Genomic DNA, 26,594 nt, shown 5'->3' with positions numbered 1-26,594 from the left:
GTCTACTTATAACACATTTATTATTGTATAGGCATGTCCTTAAACCGATATGGACATATGGAATACAGCTATGGTGCTGTACAAAAGAAAGTAACATCCAAATTATAGAACGATATCAGAATAAATTATTAAGGAACATCGTTAACTCTGCATGGTGCTTCAGAACTGTGATCTTCATCGAGACCTCCAGATGGATACGGTTATCCAGACAATAAGTAAGTTTGCCGAGAGTCTTGAACAAAAGCTCTCCAACGACGGGAATGTCGAGGCCATCAAACTCCTAGACAACGCCAACTAGATAACAAGACTTAAGAGAACGAAGCCATTTGAGTTAGTGCTGTAAGTGAGTGAAAGTGAAAAAGCAGAGCAAAGTGCGGCTAAAGTGTACACGTTAGCTAGTAGTACTATAATGTATTAGAGCCTAAGGAATATTGCTGAATGTAATCTTAGATAAGTTTTTTGTAATATTTGTATATAGAACTAACTTGCCCATTGATCAGAGTGAATGATCAGATAGTAATAATCATAAGATTCCTGTTGGAGTCTTATTAAATAAAAAAATATATATATATTTAATTGCATATTTCGTGTTCTGCTAACCACCATTACCTTCGTCTTGTCTATATTAATCTTCAAGCCCAGTCGTTGGAGTTATAAATATGTGATTTTATGATCTTCTCAAATTACCATTTTTTATTACCATGTTGCATTTTTAAAAAGTAATTATTACTTTTTTTGATTGAAATGCCTCGTCACAATCACAAACAGAAGGCAACCAAATCACAAAACTTTTGCAAGATTATATCGTAGTTTAAGTGAAACTGTAAAACATTTCACACTAAAAATCGGGGTGGTCGACCGAAACAAATCAAGAAGATGAACTTTTGGTTCGAGTAGATGAAAATGCTAAAATAAGTTCACGACATCAATCAGCAGCAACAGGAGTAAGTCAGTCGTCTATTGTTAGAATTCTAAAAAAGAGAACCTCCATCCTTATCACTTCACTCCTGTTTAAAATTTACTTCCAACAGATCTTCCACGACGGTTACAGTTTTGCCAACGTATTCTGAATAAACATCGCAATGACAGACACTTTATTAAGAATATTATGTACCGACGAAGCAACTTGTACCAGACGAGGGGTATTTAATTGGCGAAATAGTCATTATTGGGAAGAAGAAAACCCGCATGCTATTAAAGCTAGACATTTTCAGCATGAGTTTAAATTGAATATTTGGTGTGGCATTATAGGCGACCAACTACTAGGGCCTTATGTTCTTCCTCCGAATTTAAATGGAGCTTCTTATTTATTCTTTTTGGAAAATACTCTTAGTGATATTTTAGATGATCTGTCACTGGATGTAAGAAGAAAAATGTGGTTTTTTCAGGATGGAGCGCCACCTCATTATTCATTATCTGTTAGAAATCATCTTAATGACGTATTTCCTCAACGATGGATTGACAGAGGCAGTGATTTTCAATGGCCACCAAGAAGTCCTGAGTACAACCCGCTAGATTTTTATTTTTGGGGACATATGAAGTCCTTAGTTTATGCCAATGAAATTAATACACGAGACGAACTTTGGAGATACATTCAAAATGCAGCTAATCTTATAAGGAGACAGAATAATATTTTTTTTAACGTCCGAAAATCCTTTATAAAAAGAATTAGAAAAGGCATAGAAATCGGAGGAGACCATGTAGAACATTTAGTTTGAGTTTTTGTGAGTTCTTTAAAGTTAAAGTGTGTTTAGTTTTTATTTATCGTCAAAACGGAAACCTTACGTTAGTTGCAACTTTGTTTATTAGTTTGGTATTTGATAGTGGAATTGTAAATAAAATACTATTTCTTGTCTAAGATTATGCCTGTGTGCCAATTTTGATAGCAATTTATAAATATACAGGGAAACTATTAGCAAAAAACGAAAAACAAAAATTAACTTTAACACCCTGTATCTTTTTTCTCAGCAACATTTTATTAAGGCATATTTGGCCCAATAGCCATATTTTGGTTCAAATAACCTGTCCTTAGTCTATGTCCCAATAGTTATATCTCACCCTGTATAATATGCTAGAGTTTAGTGCATATTAAGAATTTTATGGCTTTACCAGCTTGTAATGAAATTTCGTATTTTATAACCTAATAATAAGAATTTGTTATGTTTTATATATTTTTTTATATTATTTAGCATATGTTATTACATTAATTGTTTACTCAATTAATCTTTGAGCTCAATAGGAAAGCCATATAAAAAATTTACAACTGAACTAAATTCTATAGTCCTTTAGATTACTTAACTCAGAATAAAAAGGTCACTAATAAACTTTTATTGCCAATAATATGGGATATTACTTTGCAGAGTATAAAACACAAACATTTTATCAAATGTCGGTAATAAACTTTTTTCGAAGGATTTATCTTTAATGGATTATTGTTATGGCCTAAAAAGTTATTACAGTTAGTTTTTTACTTACCAATGCATCAAATGGAAGAGGACCAATTTTTGGAGGATAGGTGGTCGAATTTGATGCAATACTAAACTCTAACAGCTATGAAGGTCTACCCAAAATATTAATTGTTTTTAAATATGTTAAAAACACGTTGCTTTTTTTAATAAATAATAATTGGAAATTTCTAATATATTTTTTTCATATTCATGTTTACATCTCTGTTGGTGACCATTAACAAGACTGGACCGATGAGCAATATTGTCAAACCTTACGTCCTCAAGGATTAAATCTACGGATTACACTTTAAAGACCTTCATAATTCGTTTAAAAAATCCTTGACATAATAGAACAGTCCACCAAATTTTATTATTTTCCGTAATAATTTTGCAATCTAAATATTTTTTTTTATGTAAAAGTTTAAATTCGACATTTTTTAGACATATATCAAATCCCTCACTTTGGTTTCCAAAAATTAAAACCGAAATTTCATGCTATAAGTTTTGAAGACTAGGCTTTAACAATAAAAATTCCATAGTGACCGGTTAATGAAAAAGTGATATACTTTAATGGTCTCATGAGAATCGTAAAAATGGCGAATATCATGCAACGTTTAAATATTTAACACTTTTATTAAAATGCTTTTTGATTTTTGTTAATAAGACATTCTAATCAAAAGATATCGAATTTTTACCGTCGAATTAATACAAATTTTATTTAAAATTGATTTCGCTCGCATAGCCACGTCGCTTCATGCGATATTTTTTTGAGAGAACAATTAATTTTACACAAAAAGTGCTAATGAACATTTTTATTCAAAATTGTTTTCAACTACATTTTTTATTTGAAATATTTTTTTCTACGAAGCACAGATTCTTGGTAAATCAATTTTTTCCGTTTTTCCCTTACGAGGGGGATGGTTTTAAAAACATTGGAGGCCACGTGACCCCTATGGGGATCATAGTATCCTATAGTCTGGTGCATGTGACCCCTATGGGGATTACACTGCCATTTGAACTTGGGTACATGTGATCCCCATGGGGGCCATACGACACTGTTGTAATTCTGTACGTGTGGCTCCTGTTGGGATCACGTTCCAATGTATTTCTTTTGGAGAAAATGTTGCCGTGGTACCAGGCTACACCTTGGTCTACTTGGTTCTCTGAAAGCATGTGTATTAAGCATACAATTGGAAGGAAAATATGAATAATTTAGTCAAGATAATAAAGTTAATTGTTTTTTATTATGGACAAAATAAAGAATCATACAATTTACAAAAACAAACTATGAAAATCGAACTAACAAAACTAGCAATACAATGCTTATAATAAAACTAAACACGTCTTAGCACATTCAACTTATGCATCTGACCTAATTTAAGGATGTTTTTCATTGAAACAAGAAAGGCAGAAGAATTTGTCACAAGATGGACATTTGGTGATGACTTTTTTGGTATGAGCTGAAGCATATTTACGATCTCGTTCACGCTTAAGACGTTCATAGCAACCAGTGCACCTCTTTACTTTCTGATAAACTCCCTCAACAGCTTGCAATCTGTGTTCTCTGACGGGTGATGGGGCTGGTGCCAGGGGTGCTTCTTCGGTAGGATAGAGAAGTTCTTCAGCAACCTTATGCCTGAAGTTCGTCACACTAAGCTTATTATTTGTACATTGTACATGGCATTGTACATAACAAATGCATTTACCATGGTTGTGCCTAGTATGCAATCCAGAATAAGACGGAGGTACCATTTGAGAGTTCTACTCAAGTACGGAGAGTAGGCATTCATCTGGTCAGAGACATCGATAAACGCTTTTGATTTATTGTAGCTTACCACGATTTCCGGTTTTATGATTGCAGCTCCGTGTCGTCGCGTAACTTCAACCATTGAATATGTGTGACATGTGCTGAGCACTAACATATCCCTCTTATCTTTCCATTTACAAACGGTTACTCCATGGTTTGACTGCTGAGCTTTGATCTCGCCTTTATTTAGTCTAGAACCCACCACTGCAGCAGAATTGCCCTTTCAGTTAGACCGCAATGTTACCGTAAGATAAGTATTTCTCATGAGCAGCCTGGTTGCCAGATTGACACTGGTATACCAATTATCAGTTGTCAAATACCTTCCAGAATCAAGCTAAGGGCCATCAAATCAAAAACAACACTATCAGATACGTTTCCTGTCCTTTCTAGATCTCTCACAGTGTAGACTTTATAACCGTATGTGTATCCACCAGCCGCACAAAGTTTAAACACTTTAATCTCATAGCGATGTCGTTTATTTGGGATGTACCGGCGAAAATTAAGCCGGCCTCTCCACGGTATATTACTCTCATCAATGCAGACATGTTTCTCAGGGCCATACGCGTTTTGGAAGGAATTTTTTATAATACTGAGAATAGATGAGATTTTATGTAAACGATCATTGGGCTGCCGGTCGTTGTCATCCGCGAAATGTAGCATTCTCATCAAAATTTCGAATCTATTAAGTAGTGTTTTTATTTCACTCACAGTTGTGTTTTTCCATGCATTTAGTCTAGAGGTACTATTTGGATTAGCTTCCAATACTTTTTCAGCATATTTATTGGTCTCTGTTACAATAGTATCCAGAACGACGTTGGAAATAAAGTGTAGAAAGTATACAGCTGGGTGCCGACCTTGAAGTTCCAACAAGATATCATTTTTGAATCGAACATTTTCCCCAGGAGTGAATTCAAAGTGTGGTGGATCATTCTCAACAGGCCCCCAGGTAAAAGTCAAGGCTTCTTCTTCATGAAGAACTGGTTCTGCTGCTAGTTCTTCATCTTGTGCAAATTCTGGCTCCTCTGCGAGCTGTTCAACTCGGGAATGAGCTGGTGTCTGTGCTAACTGTTCACTTCGAGAAGGACCTGGTTTCTGTGCGAACTGTTCAACTCGGGAAGGACCTGGTTTCTGTGCGAACTGTTCAACTTGTGAAGGACCTGGTTCCTGCATAAGCTCTTTAAGTCTTCTTATTTTTGATTTTGAACCAGTATCTTCATCGTTACTTGTGTCTCCTCCACTAGAGTCATTACTATCACTATCATGTCGAATGTCAAAATCCGGATCTGCATCTGAATCGTCTATAGGTTCAAGACTATCATCACTTTCCGCAATTAACCTCTCGAGTTTCTCCTGTGTCAACGGTTTTGATCTGTTAGATTTTCTAGACATTTTACGGAATTCTGTTTAGATATTTAATAACTTTAAATGTCTATAGCTTTATTTAGATTAACGAATTGTTTCCTGTGATCACTCTCTGAAACAAAAGAAACAGAATGACAACAAAAGCGACACTACATACTCATTTCAGCTGAAAATATCTGTGATCCTCATGAGGGTCACGTGGTCTCATGGTGACAGGATAATTAGGAATAACTCAAAAACAAAAGCAGATATATTTATAAAACAAAAATCATCATGATCTCTGAAGGCAAGTAGAGGATATTTTTAATGAAAAAAAAATGGAACATAGGCCGAAAAAATATTGTTGACTCTTGTACCCATCTTGTATCTGGTAACAAAAGCGTAAAATGAGGCTGGCGTCCAATGTGTTAAGAGGAAGCCGGGGGTAAAAATATTAAACTTTTCGCATATATTTTGGGGTAACAAAACATTCTCACAAAAAATCAGCTTGTTTCTACGATATTTAGAGGTTCAGTTGCATTTTCGTCTTTGACGACTGGAGGATAAATAAATTTATTTATTTATAACAAAACAAAGCATCTCTGGCATTTGGTAATGCATTTTTAGATGGCTCTATTCGATTTACGTCGAATTAAAAAAAATTACTGATGAAAATTACTTTCTTGGAAGACGAAAAAATAGATTTTTTTACGTAAAGTAAAAAAATTTTCAATATTTTATATGTCCTAGTTTTTGTTGCCCAAAAATTAAAAAAAATATAGATAACAAAATTATTATGCAAAATCTATTAAATCCATTTTATCAAAATTTAGTGGGGTGTTTTATTATGGTATAAAGATTTTCCAGACGAATTATGAAGGTGTTAAGGGCAATCTAAGTGGAGAAATATTGAATAAAAAAGGCTTGCTTCCCTCTCTTTTTTGTATTTATTGCCTTTTTGCAGTAAGGGCAATAAATTAAACTGTTATTAACTAGTATTATCTTATAGAAAATTTAATTGTCGCTGTTTTATTGTAGTATGACTTTGCTCCAAAATAAATTGTTGTAAAGTTAGAAGCATGAAAAATAGAAAAAAGTCGATGTTTTTAGTAATTTTTAAATATTTTAATTTTTTTATTAATGTTCCCGACCTATTTGAGAGGAACGATAAGAGGAGAAGGAAGCAAACCTTCATTGCAATTTATGACATAATGTAAAAATGTTTCGTTTGCACGTATTAAACAAGCAACAGAGTTTAGGTTACTTTGTAATTAAGAAGGGAAAAACCAAACACAAATAAAAATAAATTTTATCTTATTTGAACTTCTATATATATATATATATATATATATATATATATATATATATATATATATATATATATATATATATATATAATATATATATATATACATATATATATATATATATATATATATATATATATATATACATATATATATATATATATATATATATATATATATATATATATATATACATTATTATGTTATTATTTTTTTTTACTTGATTAATTGAGCAAATCAAAAATATAATTTAATTGTTCTCAGGGTGAAAAATCTCTTTATATTAACCTATGTTGTGTGGGTCCAAAGATTTCCGAGTGGTCCTTTATCGGGACAGAGAAAAAAGGATAATAATAAAAATGGTATGTTACAAAAATTTGGTATTCTTTATTTTATTTAAAGAAGAATAAAAGAATTATCAAATTTTGTCGTTATCTTATCAATCAGCGTAAATGAATACAATAAAATTTACACAAAAAGAATAGTTTAAGTCTTCTTGAAGACAAAACCAATTTAAAGCCAATTTCAATGAATATCTTTAAAACTTTTTATCTTTCTGTATTTTCAATATTTACTTTATTGCAAAAACAAAACTTTAAAACGTTTTACAAATGAAGTCTACTCTTGAGTTAAAATGGTAATGACAATGATGTCAACAAACTTCATTCACAGTTACAAAATTTTCAATTCTGAACAGAAAATCACAGACCTTTCCTTCGTAGATTGTATTTGGACCATACCCAGAATCGTTCACGCTCCACAGCAATGTGATCTGCCACTATTCGCCTCGGCTTTCTTCTTTTCGTATCAGCAATCCTCCTGCAGCGACTGTACGAAACACCTGACTCAATTCTTCAACAATTAACACTTGAAATTTAATTTTCCAAAACACTCAGCTACTTCTCAATGACACAAGGACCTCTTTCTGTCCACTTGGTGCAGCCAAACTATTTCCTACGTATTCCAGAAACTGCCCACTTTAGATCCAAGGATATCTTTTCATCGACTTGTAATCTCCTTCCACAATTCGGCTAACTTCCTTTCACAATGCCGGTATCCAAGCTCACGAACACATCCTCTATCGAGACGCGACCTTTCCTTTCGATGATCCAAATGACAACTGTCACTTTCTCTCATACATCGACTATCAATTCTCCCATTCAAAAAAAAACTGTCCAATCAAAAAGCTTTATTTTGTTTACAATCATTAAGAAAAAATCCCATTAAAATTTTTGCTTTGAAACTGGCTCTCCCTTTGGTTACAAATACATAATTCATTCCTATAACAAAAGGTTAATTACAATATCCTAATCCTAGGTCATATACAAACAATTAAAAGATTATAATGAGTATGGGCTTTCTAATTCTATATAAAAAGATTTTACCTAAAAGAGTGCTTAAAAATCAGTTGTTGACAGGCAAAACTTTCTGTTAATCTAATCTTATCTTAATCTAATACATAAATTTTGTTTACCAGGATGTCTTGAAAATTTATTTAAATGGTCTATTTATTAATTTTTATTTTTCTCTTTTTCTGAGAAAAAGAAGTATGACAATATATATATCATATATATATATATATATATATATATATATATATATATATATATATATATATATATATATATAATATATATATATATATAATATATATATATATATATATATATATATATATATATATTAAGATTCCATTACAAAGGTCTAGTATTGTAGGATCTATTACTTCTCTAGTAGGTCTTTATAAAAGGTTTTCAATTACCGGCTTACATGTACGGAAAATGAACGGATAAAGAACGGATCTCTATAACGTGAGCTGCAATATATTTCACATGTCAATGGAAAAATGAAAAATGGAACAGAATGATTTGTACAAGTTCGCAGAGTCAGGCACATCCTTTAAGAAATATAAAAGTTATTCATTGATTACAACGGAAGATCAGAGGGCGAAAGTGATGTATTACAAACAATGACTGTGTTAAAAGCAGTATTTTATTAGTCAGGATTTTTTATATAAATTTACTAATAATTAAGTTAAATTCTTAATGTAAGGTAAAGTTTTTATCTGTGACATTTATTTCTTCCCTACACTCCAATTACTCTGTACTTTTCTTGTTTTAGGGACATTTAATAGTTGATTTTAAATTGTTTTTCCCATTTAACCTAACTATTACAACTTTAGTCTTCTAAACGTGTTTGGTATTTCGTTTTAATTGTAGAGTTCCTTAACCCTTAACTGGCATTGTAAAAAAATAAAACGTTTAAGGTATGGTGGGGTCAAATTAGACTCTTTCGTATCAATAAAACAAAAAATAAATGTACAACAGTGAAAAAAGTAGTGTATTGCTAATAATAAAGTTATAGAACCAACATATATTACTACGGATGTTTCAGGAACAAAATATACAGGGTCAATAACACAACTAGGTTAATGTTGAAAACAAAAAAACATATCGTGTCGAAAAGAAAGAATTCTCATTTAGAAATGTTTAAATATCTTAAAATATTCAAATCAGAAGAAAATTTGCAAATATAAACAAATCAACAAACAAGTTGCTGATCCTTAGATCTATTACAAGCATTTGTTTTGATACAATGATTTTTACAAATGTGTTTATGACATTTGTTACATACAAGTGATTGCACACTTGCACGTTTAGATGTTCTTTCAACGGGCCTATCTTGGTCTTGGTTATTGTGTGGGTTGTGGCCAACTCAACTAATAGCTTCTCTCAATTCTCTGGGAATACTCGCCATTTTAACATGCCGAATCAAGTAGTCTTGTAATAGTTTTCCTAAAGTGATTATGAATTTTTGCCTTGTCAATTAAGATTGTTGATAGGCACTGTTGGATGAAACATCTCTATTTACGCTGGCAATATCCATGATTCGAAACCAAACCTGTGGCCATCATCTAGTACGCCTTCCTACTTTATAATTAGCACTTCTTTATTGCAGCAGGTGATTTTAATGCAAACATACAAGATGAGGTTCAAGATTGATACCAACACGCGGAAGAGAACTATTAAAAGTATAAACGGCAATAATTTGACTCCAATTTCTACAGGACAACTGTGATGTTGGGTTGTCTCTACTTCAACTAACTGATTTTCCATGTTAAACTTTCACAAAAACTAAAGATGGATACTTTTGTAATATATAATAATAGTCTCCCGTTTTATACCGCTGTCGCGGCTTTGGGAGTATAGCAGGGTAGTCTGCTATATCTAGGGCCTACGGTATACAAGGAAGGTAACATGGCCAGTGCTACGCTTCAACCGTCTATTATTACCCCTGGTTTTACCCAAGGTACTCATTTTTATTCAGGCTGAGTCGACCTGGGGCCTATAGACATTTTTTTAAAATGTCTAGATGTTCTTGCCGGCGGTGGGATTCGAACCCCGGACCACCGGCTTGCGAGTCAAGAATCCTACCGCTTGCGCTACGCAGGCCCTGGATACTTTTGTATTTTATTTAAACAAACTTACCAATTACAGGTTTACCCAAATTGGGTTAAAGCAATCTCGCTTTACTACATGTCATCAATCTCTACATCTATTCAATAATTGAATTATGTTTCCTATTTTATAATATTTGGTAAACATGAACTTGGCGCTTTAAACAAGGCCATGTTTTTATACTTAGTTCGTGTAATATAATAATATTTAATAATATTTTAGCTAAGGAACACGTTTACAACCTTGATACTTTCGTGTTTCTATGTAGGTAAATATATCAATTGAATCTATTAATACACTTATTAATGAGAGTAAGGGTTGGTTTCCCTTTACTCTACACAACCAACCTACTGGCCTACAGACAAAATTAAAATACCCGATCTCATCTATCATTGTATCATAAAAGGAATTAGTAACAATTTTGACGTGACAACGTCTTAAATTAGGTTGTGGCTCGGAGTCACTCATGAAAAAGTGTAACGCCCGCTCACGTCTGTTACGATGAGTCACCGAACGAGAGCGAGGCCCGCCGGACCGGCGAATGCCTTGCGTCTCTCTCCCGCTCAAACATGATCGGTCCGCTGCGCGCTCAGCACTAGAGAATTAGGCGCGTTGAATCGGTGCGTGCTTGTGTCTCTGTCTTTCTCGAGCGTTCTTGGCGTTGGAAAACCGAGAAAGCGTCATAATACAAATTCACACGTGTGGTTAAAGTATCGTCAGCTGTGTCTGTATATATATATATATATATATATATATATATATATATATATATATATATACAGTATACTCCCTCTATAACGAACACGGTTATTACGAGTTTTCGCTTATAACGAGGTACATTAGATGCAAGGTGAAATTTCTATTGAACTATAACCCTCTATAGCGAGATAAATTTGCTTATAACGAGAGAAAATAAGATTGAAAAACGTGTTTTTTTTACGTTTTGGCCCGACCGTAGCTATAAAAAATACCCTTTTTAAGTACCGTCCGCAATAAACTTCTTACAATTTATAATTCTTAGTCGAAAATATACAATTTATTATTCACAAGTGTCATTGTAGGGGGTTGACCATTCACACCTAATAATATAGGTCCTAATAGACAAGATGTGGAATTGAAGGTTGTCAGAAACTTTATCCAAAGAAAAATAGCAAATGAAGAAGCATAAAACTGTTTCACATCTTTAGAAAATATGATAGATAGAATACTGGACAATTTAAAGCAGTTAAAAATGACAGACTTCTTCCAATTGCAGACGCAGTAGTTTATGTTATTCTTGAAAATACGCTTTATACAGATTTACAGAATACAGATTTTTTGTTTTAACGTATATCATTGACAATAAAAGTAAACAACTCTTTTTTGTTTTAATGTATTTCATTGACAATAAAAGTAAACAACTTTTTTTCAAAAACGTCATTCAAACAATATTTATTAGCATCTTATATTGCTCCGAATGGCTTCACTATAGAAAGTTAATGTTTTAGAAAACTACATATTCATATGTATGCACAGTATTATTGTTGTTGGATATAACGAGATCCGCTTATAACGAGGTAATTAGTCTGTCATTTCAGTTCTCGTTATAGAGGGAGTCTACTGTATATATATATAAAATATATTTCTATAGTTAAAATTTGTGCAATTCTTATTTTCATTCAATTCCTTGTTCCTATTGTGCAATTTAATAATATTCATATCAATAAATATTCTACCGAGAAAAAGACGTTGTCACTTAAAATCTTCGCCCGTAAAACCGACTTTACAGGCAACCGATTTTTTTAGATATTAAACTTTCCTTTGATCTTTCGTCGGACCATTCCCCCATATTTATTGATGTGATGAAACATGTATATAATACAAATAAATACCAAACGTTTTCAAATTATAACACAAATTTGAGTCTGTTCAGAGTTAATATTTAAAATGCAATTCATTTAAATCTTCCTCTTAAAACAAATGAAAATATTGAGAAAGCAGTCCATCACCTTACATCAATCATTCAACAGGCAACTTGGAGATCAACTCAGATCTAAATCAGGGTAATAACTGTGCACAATATCCACATCATATAAAAATCTTAATCAACGAAAAGAGAAAACTAAGAAAACAGTGAGAAATTTCCAGATCGCCTAAGGATAAAGCTAAACTGAATAAGGCTACTCGTTTGCTTAAAAGCGAACTACACAAATACAAAGATCAAGGCATAAATGAATTTCTTGGAAGTCTTACTGCGACGGAGGACACAAATTACTCTATTTGGAAACTCTCTAAGAAACTTAAACATCAGATTAAGTATGATGGTCCTATTAGAACTGAAGATAGTGATTAGACCCAGGCCGATGAAGATAAAGCACAAGCATTCGCTAATCATCTCAGCCAAGTTTTTCAACCTCACTCGAAAACTATATCAAAAGAAGAAGAAGAAGAAGAATTCGTTCACAAGAACTTAGATGCACCCTACCAAATGTCACCTCCTATAGAAAATATCTAAATAAATTAAATTAAAGATTTAGTAAACATCTCAATATTAACAAAGCTCCAAGGTATGATTTAATATCGGGAAAAATCTGCAAAAATTTACCTGAAAAATAATTTTGGTTGGTTACGTACATATTTAACGCTATACTAAAGATAGGCTATTTTCCGTGTTAATGGCTAATTTCTAATAATATTCTTTGAGAAATATCCACAAAAAGTCGAGCATTAGGAGTTCGCCTCTCGGGATACCGATGCACACATATTTGGACAGCTAAATTACTCTTACACTGGACTTCTCCATAAATAATAAACATATCAAGGCACTCAAAAATCTAAAACATTATCGCGGTGACACTAAACACGATTGTTCCAAACTCTCTGCTTACCAAAGTTGTGACTGTCTGCGTTCGGATTTTCGTACTGCACTTAGTTGACAGATTTATTTGTATATACCAAAATGTATGCACACATATTTGGACAGCTAAATTACTCTTACACTGGACTTCTCCATAAATAATAAACATATCAAGGCACTCAAAAATCTAAAACATTATCGCGGTGACACTAAACACGATTGTTCCAAACTCTCTGCTTACCAAAGTTGTGACTGTCTGCGTTCGGATTTTCGTACTGCACTTAGTTGACAGATTTATTTGTATATACCAAAATGTATGCACACATATTTGGACAGCTAAATTACTCTTACACTGGACTTCTCCATAAATAATAAACATATCAAGGCACTCAAAAATCTAAAACATTATCGCGGTGACACTAAACACGATTGTTCCAAACTCTCTGCTTACCAAAGTTGTGACTGTCTGCGTTCGGATTTTCGTCTTGCACTTAGTTGACAGATTTCTTTGTGTATACCAAAATGTATTTTGGTTTTTTGGTCAAACGGTTGAATTTAGAAAAAAATGTTATAAGATTGTTTTGCTCTATTATTACATTAATTTCTAGATTAGTTCTAGACTAGATTAATTTTCAATAATAATAGTAAACATCCAGGAAAGATTATACGTCCCTATATTTATTGCTGTAACATAATTACTGCAATATGCACAATTTCCTTAGATTATTTTTTGATCGGTATCATAATATTCCTTACTCCCTATATACTACATGAACTTGTCAAAAAATTATTATGGCCATTAAGGTCCCCTCGACTTTGTGGGAAGTTTAACGTCAGTATCTGTAAAACTTTTCAAACTTTAAAAGTTTCTTAACTTGATTAAATGTTTTTTTATTAGATTAGAGTTTATTACAGACATTATAAGCTTAATGGAAACTTTTTTAAAAGGTACCACAACGTGCCAAGAGACAACTTTAATAAAATAATTTTATTAGTAATATAAATGTATTATTTAATAAACACCATTAAAGACTATTAAAAAATGATATACAATTTATAATATAACTCTAAATGGCTAAGTTAATAATGACCAACAATTTAATAATTAAGAATCGAAATGAGTGAAGAATCTATATTAGGGTCATTCGAAAATAAAATGTTCGTCTTTAAACCGTCTTTTCATGCCTTAAAAAATCTTTTAGGTATGTTTAACTTGTTTATAAAAATAAATATTAGTTTAATTAATAGGGAATAAAAGATATCTTCTTCTTCTTTTGTTTTCTTTTAACAGTCCTAGACTCTCCAGACCTGAGCGTAAGCCTCCCCTTGGCGTTTCCATTTGATTTTGTCTCTTGCTACCTGATGCCACTGTCTTCCCGCCTTATCTTTCACATCGTTCAGTCATCTTTTTTGAGGTCGACGAAGTGAGAACCGATGTTAAAGATATATTGAGGGTGGATAACTGGAGCAGATTAGCTAAGTCAAGGGATGCTTGGAGGCGCATTCTGGGGGAAGCTAGGGACCGAATTGGTCCGTAGCGCCATTGAAGACAGAGAAAGAGAGAAAGATAATATTAAAAATAAAGAGTACAATACATTAAAGACTTAGGATGCAGGACGTTATCATCTTACGTCATTTTCGCACTTAATATAAATTAAAAATTACGAATTTATTAACAAGGGATAATGAAATTTTAATTTCTCCTCTAAGTTCTTTAATATAAACTTTTAACCCTTAACTGGAAAGGTCACATTTTTGGACATAATTGGAGAGGTACAGTCTCACAGACAATTCTATATAATTCCTATAAATTTTTGTAATTGTAATATAAAATATTATTATATAAAAAAAATGACTTTATAGAACTTTTTAAATGTGGTAAATAGTACAATAAATATCTTTTTTCCATAGCTAATATTAAAGTGTTGCTATAACAACTGTTTTGAGTAGATAAAGTGTCACTTTAACCGCAAGGGTGAATAAAGTGACACTTTAACAGCAAAAGGAGATAAAATGTTTTAACTTTTTTTTATTCAATAAAATTTACAAATTCAAACACATTAAGGATTAAAAACAACTGAAATTTTACAATTAACATTATTAGAAATATCTTTTTTTGAAACATCACAACTTGTACTCGTTTCCTTAAACACTTGATTCGAGGTACTGGATTAATTCTTTTCCGTCCATTTCGTATTTATTCACTTTGTACACAAAACGCAACAATATTCTTCGCAAAAACCAAAACGTAACATTTGTTTGATATTTGTTGACAGGTTAATTCATATCCCTAACAACGGAGCAACATAATTGCGATTTTTGTGCTAAAAATTACAATTTTCTTTGAAATTCTATTTTTCACCTGAACTTGAAGTCTTGCTATAGAAAAAAATGTTTTGTATTGCACACGACGATAAAATCGCATTATCTTCTCGAGCATAATTAGCGTCTCGACTGACGTCTCGACGCTAAAAAACGCTCTCGAAGATAAAGTACAATTTTATCGTTTTGTACAATAAATAACTATTAATTTATTAAAAAATACAGTAAACTCCAAGTAACTGGACTAATTTGGAGGAAAAAAATTTATATTTTGTTTAAAAAACTGTCAAAAACTATATAGAAAACTAAAACTTAAATTATGTTTTTATAAGGAGTAGTTATCTGTTAAATAAAAAAAGGAACGACTTATAAAATATTAAAAAATCAAAATTATGATCTGCAGCAATCACTGACTTTCCTCATATTTATGTTCCCTCGTTTGGTACAGGAAATTTAGTTGTTAAGTTTTCTTATACGAGAAGAAGGTTGGCTAAGTCTATTTTTACCATCTCATATTTTTTTTTATTGGTACCCCATTTTGCTTATTTAAAGCACGCCGCCGCCGTAGCACAAGTGTACTTTTTTTATTTTTTATTTTTTTATAGACTATTAATATACGATAGGTAATTAATATTATAAAGAAATAAGCCATGGATTATTGAGATACATTCAGTCAAATTATTAGGACTAGTTTTAGAAATGATCTCATTTTTTAAAAAATATTATAAACAAATTAAATTTCGCCAAAACTATTCAACCGATCTGGCCCATCTTTTGCACACAATTCAAGCAGAATAAGACCTTCAAGTTCATGTAAATTTAAACAAATTTTAATAAATAATAAAAAAGTTACTAATAATATTTAAAAACAGCAATTCTGTTGTTTATTTTGCAATAATTATTTTGTTTATTAACTGATTTTAATTTAGCATATCTCATTTTGTATATCTTTTTTTTTTTCAAAAAAGTTGTCTGTTGACGTCAAATCTCTAAATAGACAAGTTTTTAAATTATGAACAAAATAATAAGTTTCACGTTTTGATTGTTTATTAAAAAATTTAATTATAAAAATGATGAATCCCTAGATGAAAGTCTTTTTGTAATATCTCATACTATACATTTCAACTGTCAAACCCGTCTGTACATTTGTCTTCTTCTTTTTCTTCTTTTTATATAGACATGACTCTGTCTGTTTTTCAATGTGCCTCCAGTAAGTAGTCGTTCCAGCGTTTTCGTGGTCTTCCTACTGATCGTCTTCCTATTTGGGAACCGTCTCTTGCCGTCTTTACTACTCTATTTGTTGTCATTCGGCTTATATGATCGTTCCATACTACTCTTCTATTTCTTACCCAGTTCTTGATGTTCTCCACCTTGCATCTACGTCATACGAGTATATCTGTACTTCTAGCTCTGTTCCATAGTATCTTACATAAATTTTTTTAAGTGCTTTCATCTCTGCTGTTTCTAATATCCTTTTCGTTTTCTCTGTGTCAGGTATTGTTTCTGCCGCGTATGTCATTATTGGTCTGATGACTGTTTTTATTTCTCCATATTGTTTCATTCAGGCAACCTGTGGCTCTGTTTGCTCTGTTCACTTGATCTTCCACTTCAGTTTCGAGCTTTCCGTAGCTAGATAATGTGATGCCTAGATATTTAAACATCACTTGTTCGATTATCTTACCTTCCAGCTTCAATTTACATCTTGGTAAATTTGCTGTTGTAACCATGCATTTTGTCTTTTTTGGGGAAATTAACATGTTGTTAATGTTAAATTGTCTGGCGGTTATATTAAATTGGTACAGCATACGTTGTAAATCATCTTCACTTTGAGAGACTAGTATTGCGTCGTCTGCATAGCAGATTATTTTAAGTTGTTTTTCTCCCATTTGGTATCTTTTTTTAGTTCTTACTTTTTTTATTATTTGATCCATAAACGGGTTGAACAATAGAGGACACAGGGAATGTCCCTGTCTTATCCCACTGCCAGCTTCAATAGGGTCGGTTAGTTCTTCTTCTACTTTTACTTTTATTGTGTTGTTTTGGTAGATATTTTCGATCGTTTTGATTATTCCTATAGGTATCTCTCTTGCGTACAGTAAGTGGATAACGTTTTTTAATTTGAACCGGTCAAATGCCTTCTTAAGGTCCACGAAACATAGATATGCCAGTTTGTTTTATTCTAATGATTCTAATGATCAGTACATGATCTTCCCGACCTGAACCTTGTTTTACTGCTAGTTTTCTAATTTCATTCAGTGTATTTGTTATTACTTTGGTTGTTAATTTTAGTGTTGTGTTTAATAAATTAATTCCTCTGTAATTTTCCGGGTCCGATTTGTCTTTCTTTTTGAAGAGAGGTATTAGGATGCTTAATCTCCATTCTTGAGGAATTCTGTTTTAATCTATTATTTTTTGGATTAGTTTTAATAGTTGTTTGGTCAGATCTTGTCCTCCGTACTTTAGAAGTTCGTTCGGTATTCTGTCATCTCCTGATGATTTTCTATTTTTTAATTTCCTTAGTGCTTCCTTTACCTCTTCCTCCTCAATATTTATTTTTTCGTTTGTCGTCACCTCTGATGTTTCGTTTTTATTAGTTGGTTCATCTCTTTTCTTTGTCTTCTGATCATTCTCCATATTTCTTTTTGTGTTCCGTCGTATTCCATTTGTTTTAAAAAGCTCTGCCAGTGTTTCCTTTTTCTTTGTCCATCTAAAGTATTCGTTTCATATCTGATTCGTTTATAGTGGTTGTATGATTGTTGTGTTTGTTGTGTTCTGTATTGTAAAAAGGCTTTCTTCTTCTCTTGGCATTTTGTCTTCACTTCCTCTCTAAACCATGGTGTTTTCTTTTTTGATATGTTAGTATTCGTTACTTTCCTCTCTCCAAGTGATTCTGTTGCTGCCTTAATTATGTTATTTTTGAGTTTTTTCCAGCTTTCCTCGATGTTATCGTTTTCTAATGAAAACAATGATCGCTACCTACATCTGCTAAATTGAGGCATCTTACGTCGATTATTTTCGATGGATGTATATCTCTGTTGGTTATAACATAATTTATCATAGATCTTTGTCCACGAGTGTTATTAAATGTATATTTGTGTTGGTCTTTGTGGTCAAAAAATGTGTTGTTTATTCTTAGTTCGTTATTCGTGCAGAAGTTTATCATCAGTTCTCCATTTTCCTTTTTGGCATCCTCGGTATGTTTTTGCTTAATTCCGGGTATTACTTGATTGTCTATTCGAGCGTTAAAATCTCCCAATATTTCTATACATTTGTATTGAGTAAAAATCTAACTTAATATATATGGCCTATAAGGGTTAATGATAAACATTTTAAGGTTTATTTGTTTTAAATAAAAATAAACCCAGTAATGAAAGAAAATGATAAAACTGTATTTAATAAGTTTCCTTTTAATATTAAACTAATTACTAGGTAATTACTACGTAGGTATATTAAAACAGTACGTCACTAGAAAATTTTTCTTTCATGTATTATTAAAACCCGTTTTGTGTTCAAATTATGCAGTTTCATAAATTTTAAAACGTACAAAGCTGCATATTGTATCGATTTATATGGGGTTGTTATACTCTTCTTGATATTTCTAAAATTACAATGACAGTGAAAGGAAAAAGCAGACACACTGGCATAAAATAAATCATGAGAAAGTTGCATGTGTTCCAGATTGCGTGGAGATAATTTCCATTCAATGCGCCTATTCGTTATCTAATAATATAAATCGTATCAGCTTAATTCTTTATTCGGTTGAAGGAACAAGGAAGAAGCAATTTATAGCCACTCTTTGTTTGTAATGTTGCATTAATCGTCTTCGGAAAATACCTGTGTATTATTCAATTTAAAATCGTTTAAAATGCGAAAATAAAACTAACCGATTTTTTAATTTTTTTTTTTTTTTATTTAAAGAAACAAAGTCGCATCCACCCAAAGGTTATTAGCGACATTCCTGTAACATTTGTAATAATATTAAATTTAACATTTGTAACAATCAATCATTGTAACAATGAATTACAATTTGTGAACAATTGAACATTTGTAACAATTAATCTTGATCTTAATCTAATGTTGAACGGGTAATCTTGAACGGGTTTATTTTGCTTGAAAGGAGTAGAAATGTTTGAATCTTGACAATAACTTTGAACGAAAGATAATAATTCTTCTTTATCCATGGGATAACCAATGTCAGCTCTCGCTAAAATTAGCTGTTCTAGTTGACCTTCAACTTTTTTTGAAAGGACATTATGCCTACCAGCGCCAAGAGATTCCAGTGAAGTTTTTCTTCCATTTATTCGGTTAAATATACCGCTTCTTGGAACTCCATAATATTCTGCAGCAGAGCGATAAGAACGGTTGTGGTTTTTGCAGTCGTTTACGGCAGCCTTTACGTTTTCTGCCGTGTAGGTTTTCTCTGGTCTTTTTTTAATATATTTTCTTATCATATTGCAATTTATTTTAACCTCTAACGAAAAAATGAGTATCAACTAGAAACCAAGTCTCTGTATAATAGTAATTAGGATTAACTGGGGACGCGTTCGCAATTGCCCCAAAATTCTGTCTTCATTTGGGGTAATTGTGGACACACAAAATAAACATCTCACAAAGGTTTGAAGTTAAATCAAGTATTAAAAAAATGTTCTACTTAATCAATTAAAGCCAACTGTGATGAGAAACATTCAATATTTTAAATATTTTTAAGGTAACAGTACTTACCGTAACAGCCGACCAAACCGATACATCAAATATTTTATACGTTAAGTTTCAGTGGCAGGTGCGCTAAAATAACAGCTTCTTATTGTGAGTTCGTAGATTGCTGGTAGATGTCACCTAAGTATAGAAGTGAGATACAAAGACAAATTCAACAGCGCTTTTATTAACGATTTTATTTTCGAAGTCCTCATTTGCCCCTGTCACCATTAATTTACCCTGATTGATCTTAGTTGTTATATTGAAAGTTTTATTTCCGTTCTACTTAGCAGTAATTATTCCAAGTGAAACTGTACCGGTCTAAATCGAATCACATGGATAAATGGATAAAGTGGAATATGCAGAATTTATTTTATTTAAACGTCAATGAAATTACTCAATCTAATGGAAACGAATTGGTATCAAGTTCGGAAGCACAAACTATTTTGTAACATTGTAGTTCTAACTGAATTTATGTCTTTTGTTTCAGACGCATCGATAGAGAGAACCGAGTGGTCTCGGAATCCTTCCTGAAAGGATGACGACAGAAGATAACGGCAATATAATGGCTGGACTATTGAAACCTACTTCAAGCAGCACTGAGGATCTTAGCGAGTACACCGATGCCGATGAGAGTATTTCCGCACCTACCGAAATACTTGCAGAGGTAAGCAAAAAAGAATTAATTTGTACTGGACATAACATTTCAGATAAATGCTAAAAAGTTGTCAGCTTATCATTTTTTTATTTATAGCTACTGTAAAACTCGTTTTAGTATTGCAAATTGTAATAAATAAAAAATCATTAAAAATAAATCATTTTAATTACATGCATAGAATATACTGGGTGGGCTAATTATCGTCAACATAAAAATATGTAACTAAAACTGCAACTAAAACAAACGGTATTTTTGTGAGATCTAATGGCGTATACCACATTTTACAATTTTTATCGTAAATCTTCCAAAAATCTGTTTAATTTTGATTAAATCCTTCCCTTAACTACTGAATATCATAAATATTGACGGAATAAAACATTATTTTGTATTTTACAGTATACTTCAGACTGAAAAAAACCATTAATCATGTTTGGTTATCGTGGAAGTCATTCAATTATATCGTCTGCCAATGAAGTAATCAAAGTTTTCATTTAGAATGTGTTTCATAATAACACCTCAAAGCATATTATATAATTTTTAAAATTGACAGTACCGTTAAAGAAATAAGACCCGAATAGCTCACAGCAGAAGTATTTATCTATATATATATATATATATATATATATATATATATATATATATATATATATATATATATATATATATATATATATTACTAACAAAGAATTCGTAGTTCAAATTGAACATACTTGTATCTGTTTACTTGCAGCATTTGCATTTAAAAATAGCTTTGTTGCTCTAAAGCAGTATTTTTAAAACTGTTGAACACGGAACCTTATAGCTCAGTACAAACGTATTAAGAGTTCCGTGGTAAATAACGAATTTAGTTGAAAATATCTTAAAATTGAAAGGAACAACTTAAAAGTTGTTTTTAACGGTTTCATTTCCGGAATTTCAAAATTTTCGGCCCAGTATTGGACTACTTCTACTACGGCCCAAAGGTCCCACTTTATTTGATTGGTTTTTAGTAGTGCCACCTCGATACTTATTCGGTTCAGTATTCTTAATACTGGCCACTTGGAGTTTGCACCATTGTGCATCTCTTCGACGAGTGGATAGTTTGCAGGTGGACCGTAAATCGTCACATCAAGGAATCTGCTATAAGATATTAATCTTTTGGATTTGCATTCGACTCCTATTGGGGCTAGCAAAGCCGGAGCTGCCTTCATACCGCCCTCATACTTGTTAGTCTACATGTTTCATTCAGAATTAATTCAACTTTTCTGTCGTGGATCGATCTGGACCAAATCGGGCAGGTAATCTACCACAGAATATGCGGTAATTATCAAAATCTCTCCGTCTGGTCCGTCACCTGCTATTGACAAGTTTTCTGAGGATACTCTCACTTTATGTCATGTTTTCTCGATTGGCGTCTATGTGTGAGCGACCTGTCTAGCCTGACACCCAAGTAGATTGGTTTCCCGTACCTATATTCGAGAATGACACCATCTCATCGGACTTGGAGCCTCCTATTGGCAGGTGTGGAGATGAAAGGAACTTACTTGCATCTTAGCTGGGTGCGGTTTAAGTGAATTTTTTTCTAGTAGTTCAGCATGGTCTCGAAGTTCTTTCCTACGCGGTGAGCAGGTCTTCGGTATAAAGAAGTGCTCTGTATACTCTGATGTTGATTGGTCGTTCGTGTATATATTAAAAAGAATGGAAGCCACAACGCTTCCCAAGGCCAGGATATTAGTATGTTTCTTCCATCAGCTCTTCTTCCGCTCCAGATTATTATATATGTAGATAGAATAGTCTATTTTGAAATTGAAACTCAATCCTTTTTACTAGGTGGTAATCTTAAAGCATATTATAAAGTTTTGTCAACAGCCAAGCATATTGTAAATTTGTCTGTGATTCACTGTATTAGATCGACCAGTGCAAGCTCTGTTATTTGTTTATTTTCGTATCCCTCCTCTATGTGCTCTGGGAGATTGAGAATTTGGTCAGTGTACGAGTATGATTTACCTAGTCCGAAACCTGATTTTTGTGGTATGAGGTTTTGGTCGTCCAGATTTCCTGTGCGATTTAGGAGAAACCGTTCATACACCTTAAAGATATGGTCTGGGAAAGAGACTGATAGATAATTTTTGGGCCAGTCTGGGTTCTTTTTTGGCTTTAAAAGCGCTATTTGGGTTTCCTCCATATTTTTGGAGGAAAAATTTTTCCTCCATATTTTTGTTTTCTCCAACAAAGAAAAAGAAATAAATAGAAAGAAATGGAATGTACAGAAGCTGAGAGATGCAACTGTTGCAAAACAGTACTGGGAAAATGTTACCAATAGGTTAAGGAATCAAAGTCTAGGCGAAGAAGACCAGAGAGATATAGACTCATTCTGGAACAGGATAAGGGAAGATATTGAGTCAGCAGCACAAGATGAAATAGGAACAGAAACTTGTACCCGAAAAAATCACTGGTTTGACGATGAATGCAAAGACGCAACACAGAAAAAAAATGAAGCCTATGCAAAAATGCTTACCCGCCGAACTAGAACAAGTATAGAGAATTACCAGACAAAGAGAAGAGAAGAAAAGAAAATACACAGAATGAAGAAACGAAACCACTTAAAAAAGGAACTTCAATATATAGAAAACCTCAACAGAGAGAAAGAATTCAGAACATTCTATAAGAAAGTTAACATCAACAGAAAAGAATTTAAGGCAAACACAAATCAATGTAGAAGTTTAAATGGCGATCTCTTAACAACAAGAACAGACGTACTAAACCGATGGACGGAATATTTTAACCAGATACTTAATATAGAGGAAGAAGAAAACCCGGAAGACGAAAGCTGCGAGGTAAGCGGAGCAGACGAGAGGGAGGAGGATCCACCAACGATCCTGGAAGTTAAAGACGCTGTAAACAAACTAGCCAGAAACAAATCACCCGGAATAGATAATCTCCCAGCGGAATTATATAAAGAAGGTGGCCACGATATCATAATAGCCCTACAGCAGCTTATAAAAGAAATATGGATACAGAAGTCCCTTCCCAATGATTGGAATATTGGAATACTTTGCACCATACACAAAAAGGGTGATATCTTTGAATGCTCTAACTATCGAGGAATTACGCTCCTAAATGCAGCGTATAAAATATTCTCCAATATACTATGCCATCGTATGGCACCATATGCAGAGCGAATAATAGGACAATACCAGGCTGGTTTCAGAGGTGGTAAATCAACAATTCATCAGATTTCAACCCTAAGACAAATTCTAGAGAAAACACTGGAATACGGTGTAGACACGCACCACATATTTATAGACTACAAGGCAGCCTACGACTCTGTAAATAGAAGAGAATTGTTTAGAGCAATGATAGACCTAGGAGTACCAAATCAGTTGGTAAGTTTAACCAAACTAACCCTTGAAAAAGTTGAATGCAAAGTACGAATCCAGGGGGAACTCTCTGAACCTTTTAAAACAAATAACGGGCTACGTCAGGGAGACCCACTCTCCTGTATACTATTCAATCTAGCTTTGGAAAAAGTAATACGTACGTCACAAATCACAACTACCGGTTCAATATATAACAAATCTGTGCAAATCTTAGCATATGCTGATGATATCAATATTGTTGGGAGAACGGAAAACGCAGCACGAGAGGCGTACGTAGCATTAAAGGAAGCGGCTACAAAAATGGGTTTAATAATAAACACCAACAAAACAAAATACATGAAAATAGGTACGCAACCACAAACACTACGGCCACTTGTTATAGAAAATGACGTCATCGAAGCAGTTAACGAATTTGTATACCTGGGAACGCTCGTCAATACTGAAAATGACACTACCGCAGAGATAAACCGCAGAATTTGCACGGCTAATAGATGCTATTTTGGGCTTAATCTCCTTTTTAAATCTACAGTTATATCAAGAAATACAAAAGTAAAACTCTACAAAACAATAATACGCCCAGTCCTAACATATGGTTCAGAAACCTGGACTTTAACAAAAAGTAATGAAAACATGTTAGGATGTTTCGAAAGAAAAATACTAAGGCGCATCTATGGAGCGGTAAATGAAAATGGTGTCTGGAGAAGACGATACAACTTCGAACTCTATAGGATATACCAGGAACCAGATATCGTAAAACACATAAAGATAGGACGTCTAAGGTGGGTAGGCCATGTTATGCGGATGGAGCAAACCGACCCAGCTAGAAAAACGCTCCTTGATAGACCTATTGGTCAAAGAAGAAGAGGAAGACCCAGAACAAGATTCCTAGATAACATCGATGAAGACATGAGAAATATGGAAATACGTGCTTGGCGGAGGAAGGCGATGGATAGGGACGACTGGAGAAAAATTCTTGGGGAGGCTAGGACCCACACAGGGTTGTAAAGCCAAAATGATGATGATGATGTCTGGGTTCTTTTTTGGCTTTAAAAGCGCTATTTGGGTTTCCTCCATATTTTTGGGATTCTGCGGTTATTAAGCAGCTGAAATATCCAATTCTTAGCGACGGGGTTCAAGTTTTTTCTCTCTTTCATTAAGTGGATGGCTTGGTTTAGTTCTGTAATTATTAAATATATATCGAGGCAATTTTTTTAGAATTGTGGCCTTCTAGATATTTTTGTGGTCTTAAACTCGCTTTCCGTTTAATAGGAGCTAGAGATCTACTTGATCTTGCGTTATTTTATAGGATTGCCTGGTCTCAGTAGGGACACAGCTGAGCTTGGTAATAAGGTTCCATTCCATCCTACTTCTGTATGTCATATCCATCCTGTAAAAACTGTCAACCTACTTTGTTTGCCTTACATTGCTAAGTATTTCCTTCAACTCCGTTCCACATGTAATTTTTTCTTCGTTGAATGGGTTTTAAATGTATAGTCTTACACCTGGAAGTCGCCAGCAGACTCAAAAGAATCAAATGTAAGAAACCAGATCGACTTCATTGCCATACCAGAAAGATTCAGAAACTCAATCACATCAGTGAAAACCTATGCCGGGGCTGACGCTCAATCGGATCACAACCCAGTGGTGGGTAAACTGGGAATCAAACTAAAACGTATAGAAGGGAAGCCTAACAAAACCAAGATAAACATTAGGAAATTAAAGGATCCGAACATTAAACAACAAGTACAGGAATCCTTAAGAAGAAACATTGGAAACTTGAGTGAACCCACACAAGACGCAGTTGCTAAATGGGAAGAAATAAAAAGAGCTGTTGAAATGACAAACAAGACACTTCTGTTACAGGAGCGCGTAAAGAAGAAAGAATGGATGACGGATGAAATCCTTGATATGATGGAAGAAATAAGACAATACAAATGCAAAAATCAAGTGAAGTATCAAGAAACAAGTCACAATATAAAAACAAAGATAAAGGAAGCGAAGGAACGCTGGCTGAAGGAGAAATGCGATGAAATCGAAGAGTGCGACAGAAGATATGACTACCACAACATGCACAAAAAGATCAAAGAATTAACAACTAAAATGAAAACCAATAATCCCCACCCGACACTAATAGACGCAGACGGTAACCTTATATCAGACGACTTGAAGCTCATTGACACATGGAAAGATTACGTAGAACGACTTTTTAACGATAAACGCAGAGCGACAGTGGACCAAGATGACGACATGACTGGACCCGAAATACTAAGGTCTGAAGTGGAAAAAGCCATTTCATCGCTAAAAAACGACAAAACACCAGGCCCCGACAACATACAGGGCGAGATCATAAAACTCCTATGCGAA

At 33.2% G+C, this 26,594-nt stretch overlaps 1 protein-coding gene across 1 annotated transcript in view; it reads left to right on the top strand.

The window, feature by feature from the left end:
• Positions 1-26,594, top strand: part of LOC140443339 (uncharacterized) — a 284,421-nt gene that overhangs the window by 201,833 nt on the left and 55,994 nt on the right. Inside the window, exon 4 of the mRNA XM_072534546.1 lies at positions 20,704-20,880. Coding sequence (XP_072390647.1) covers positions 20,752-20,880 — 129 coding nt within the window. The 5' untranslated portion in view covers positions 20,704-20,751. The remainder of the gene's footprint in view (positions 1-20,703; positions 20,881-26,594) is intronic.

Source organism: Diabrotica undecimpunctata, chromosome 6 (genome assembly GCF_040954645.1).
Source record: "Diabrotica undecimpunctata isolate CICGRU chromosome 6, icDiaUnde3, whole genome shotgun sequence".
Taxonomy (NCBI): Eukaryota; Metazoa; Arthropoda; class Insecta; order Coleoptera; family Chrysomelidae; genus Diabrotica; species Diabrotica undecimpunctata.
Note: the sequence above shows the minus strand (reverse complement) of the source record. Positions and strands in the feature narration are given on the sequence as shown.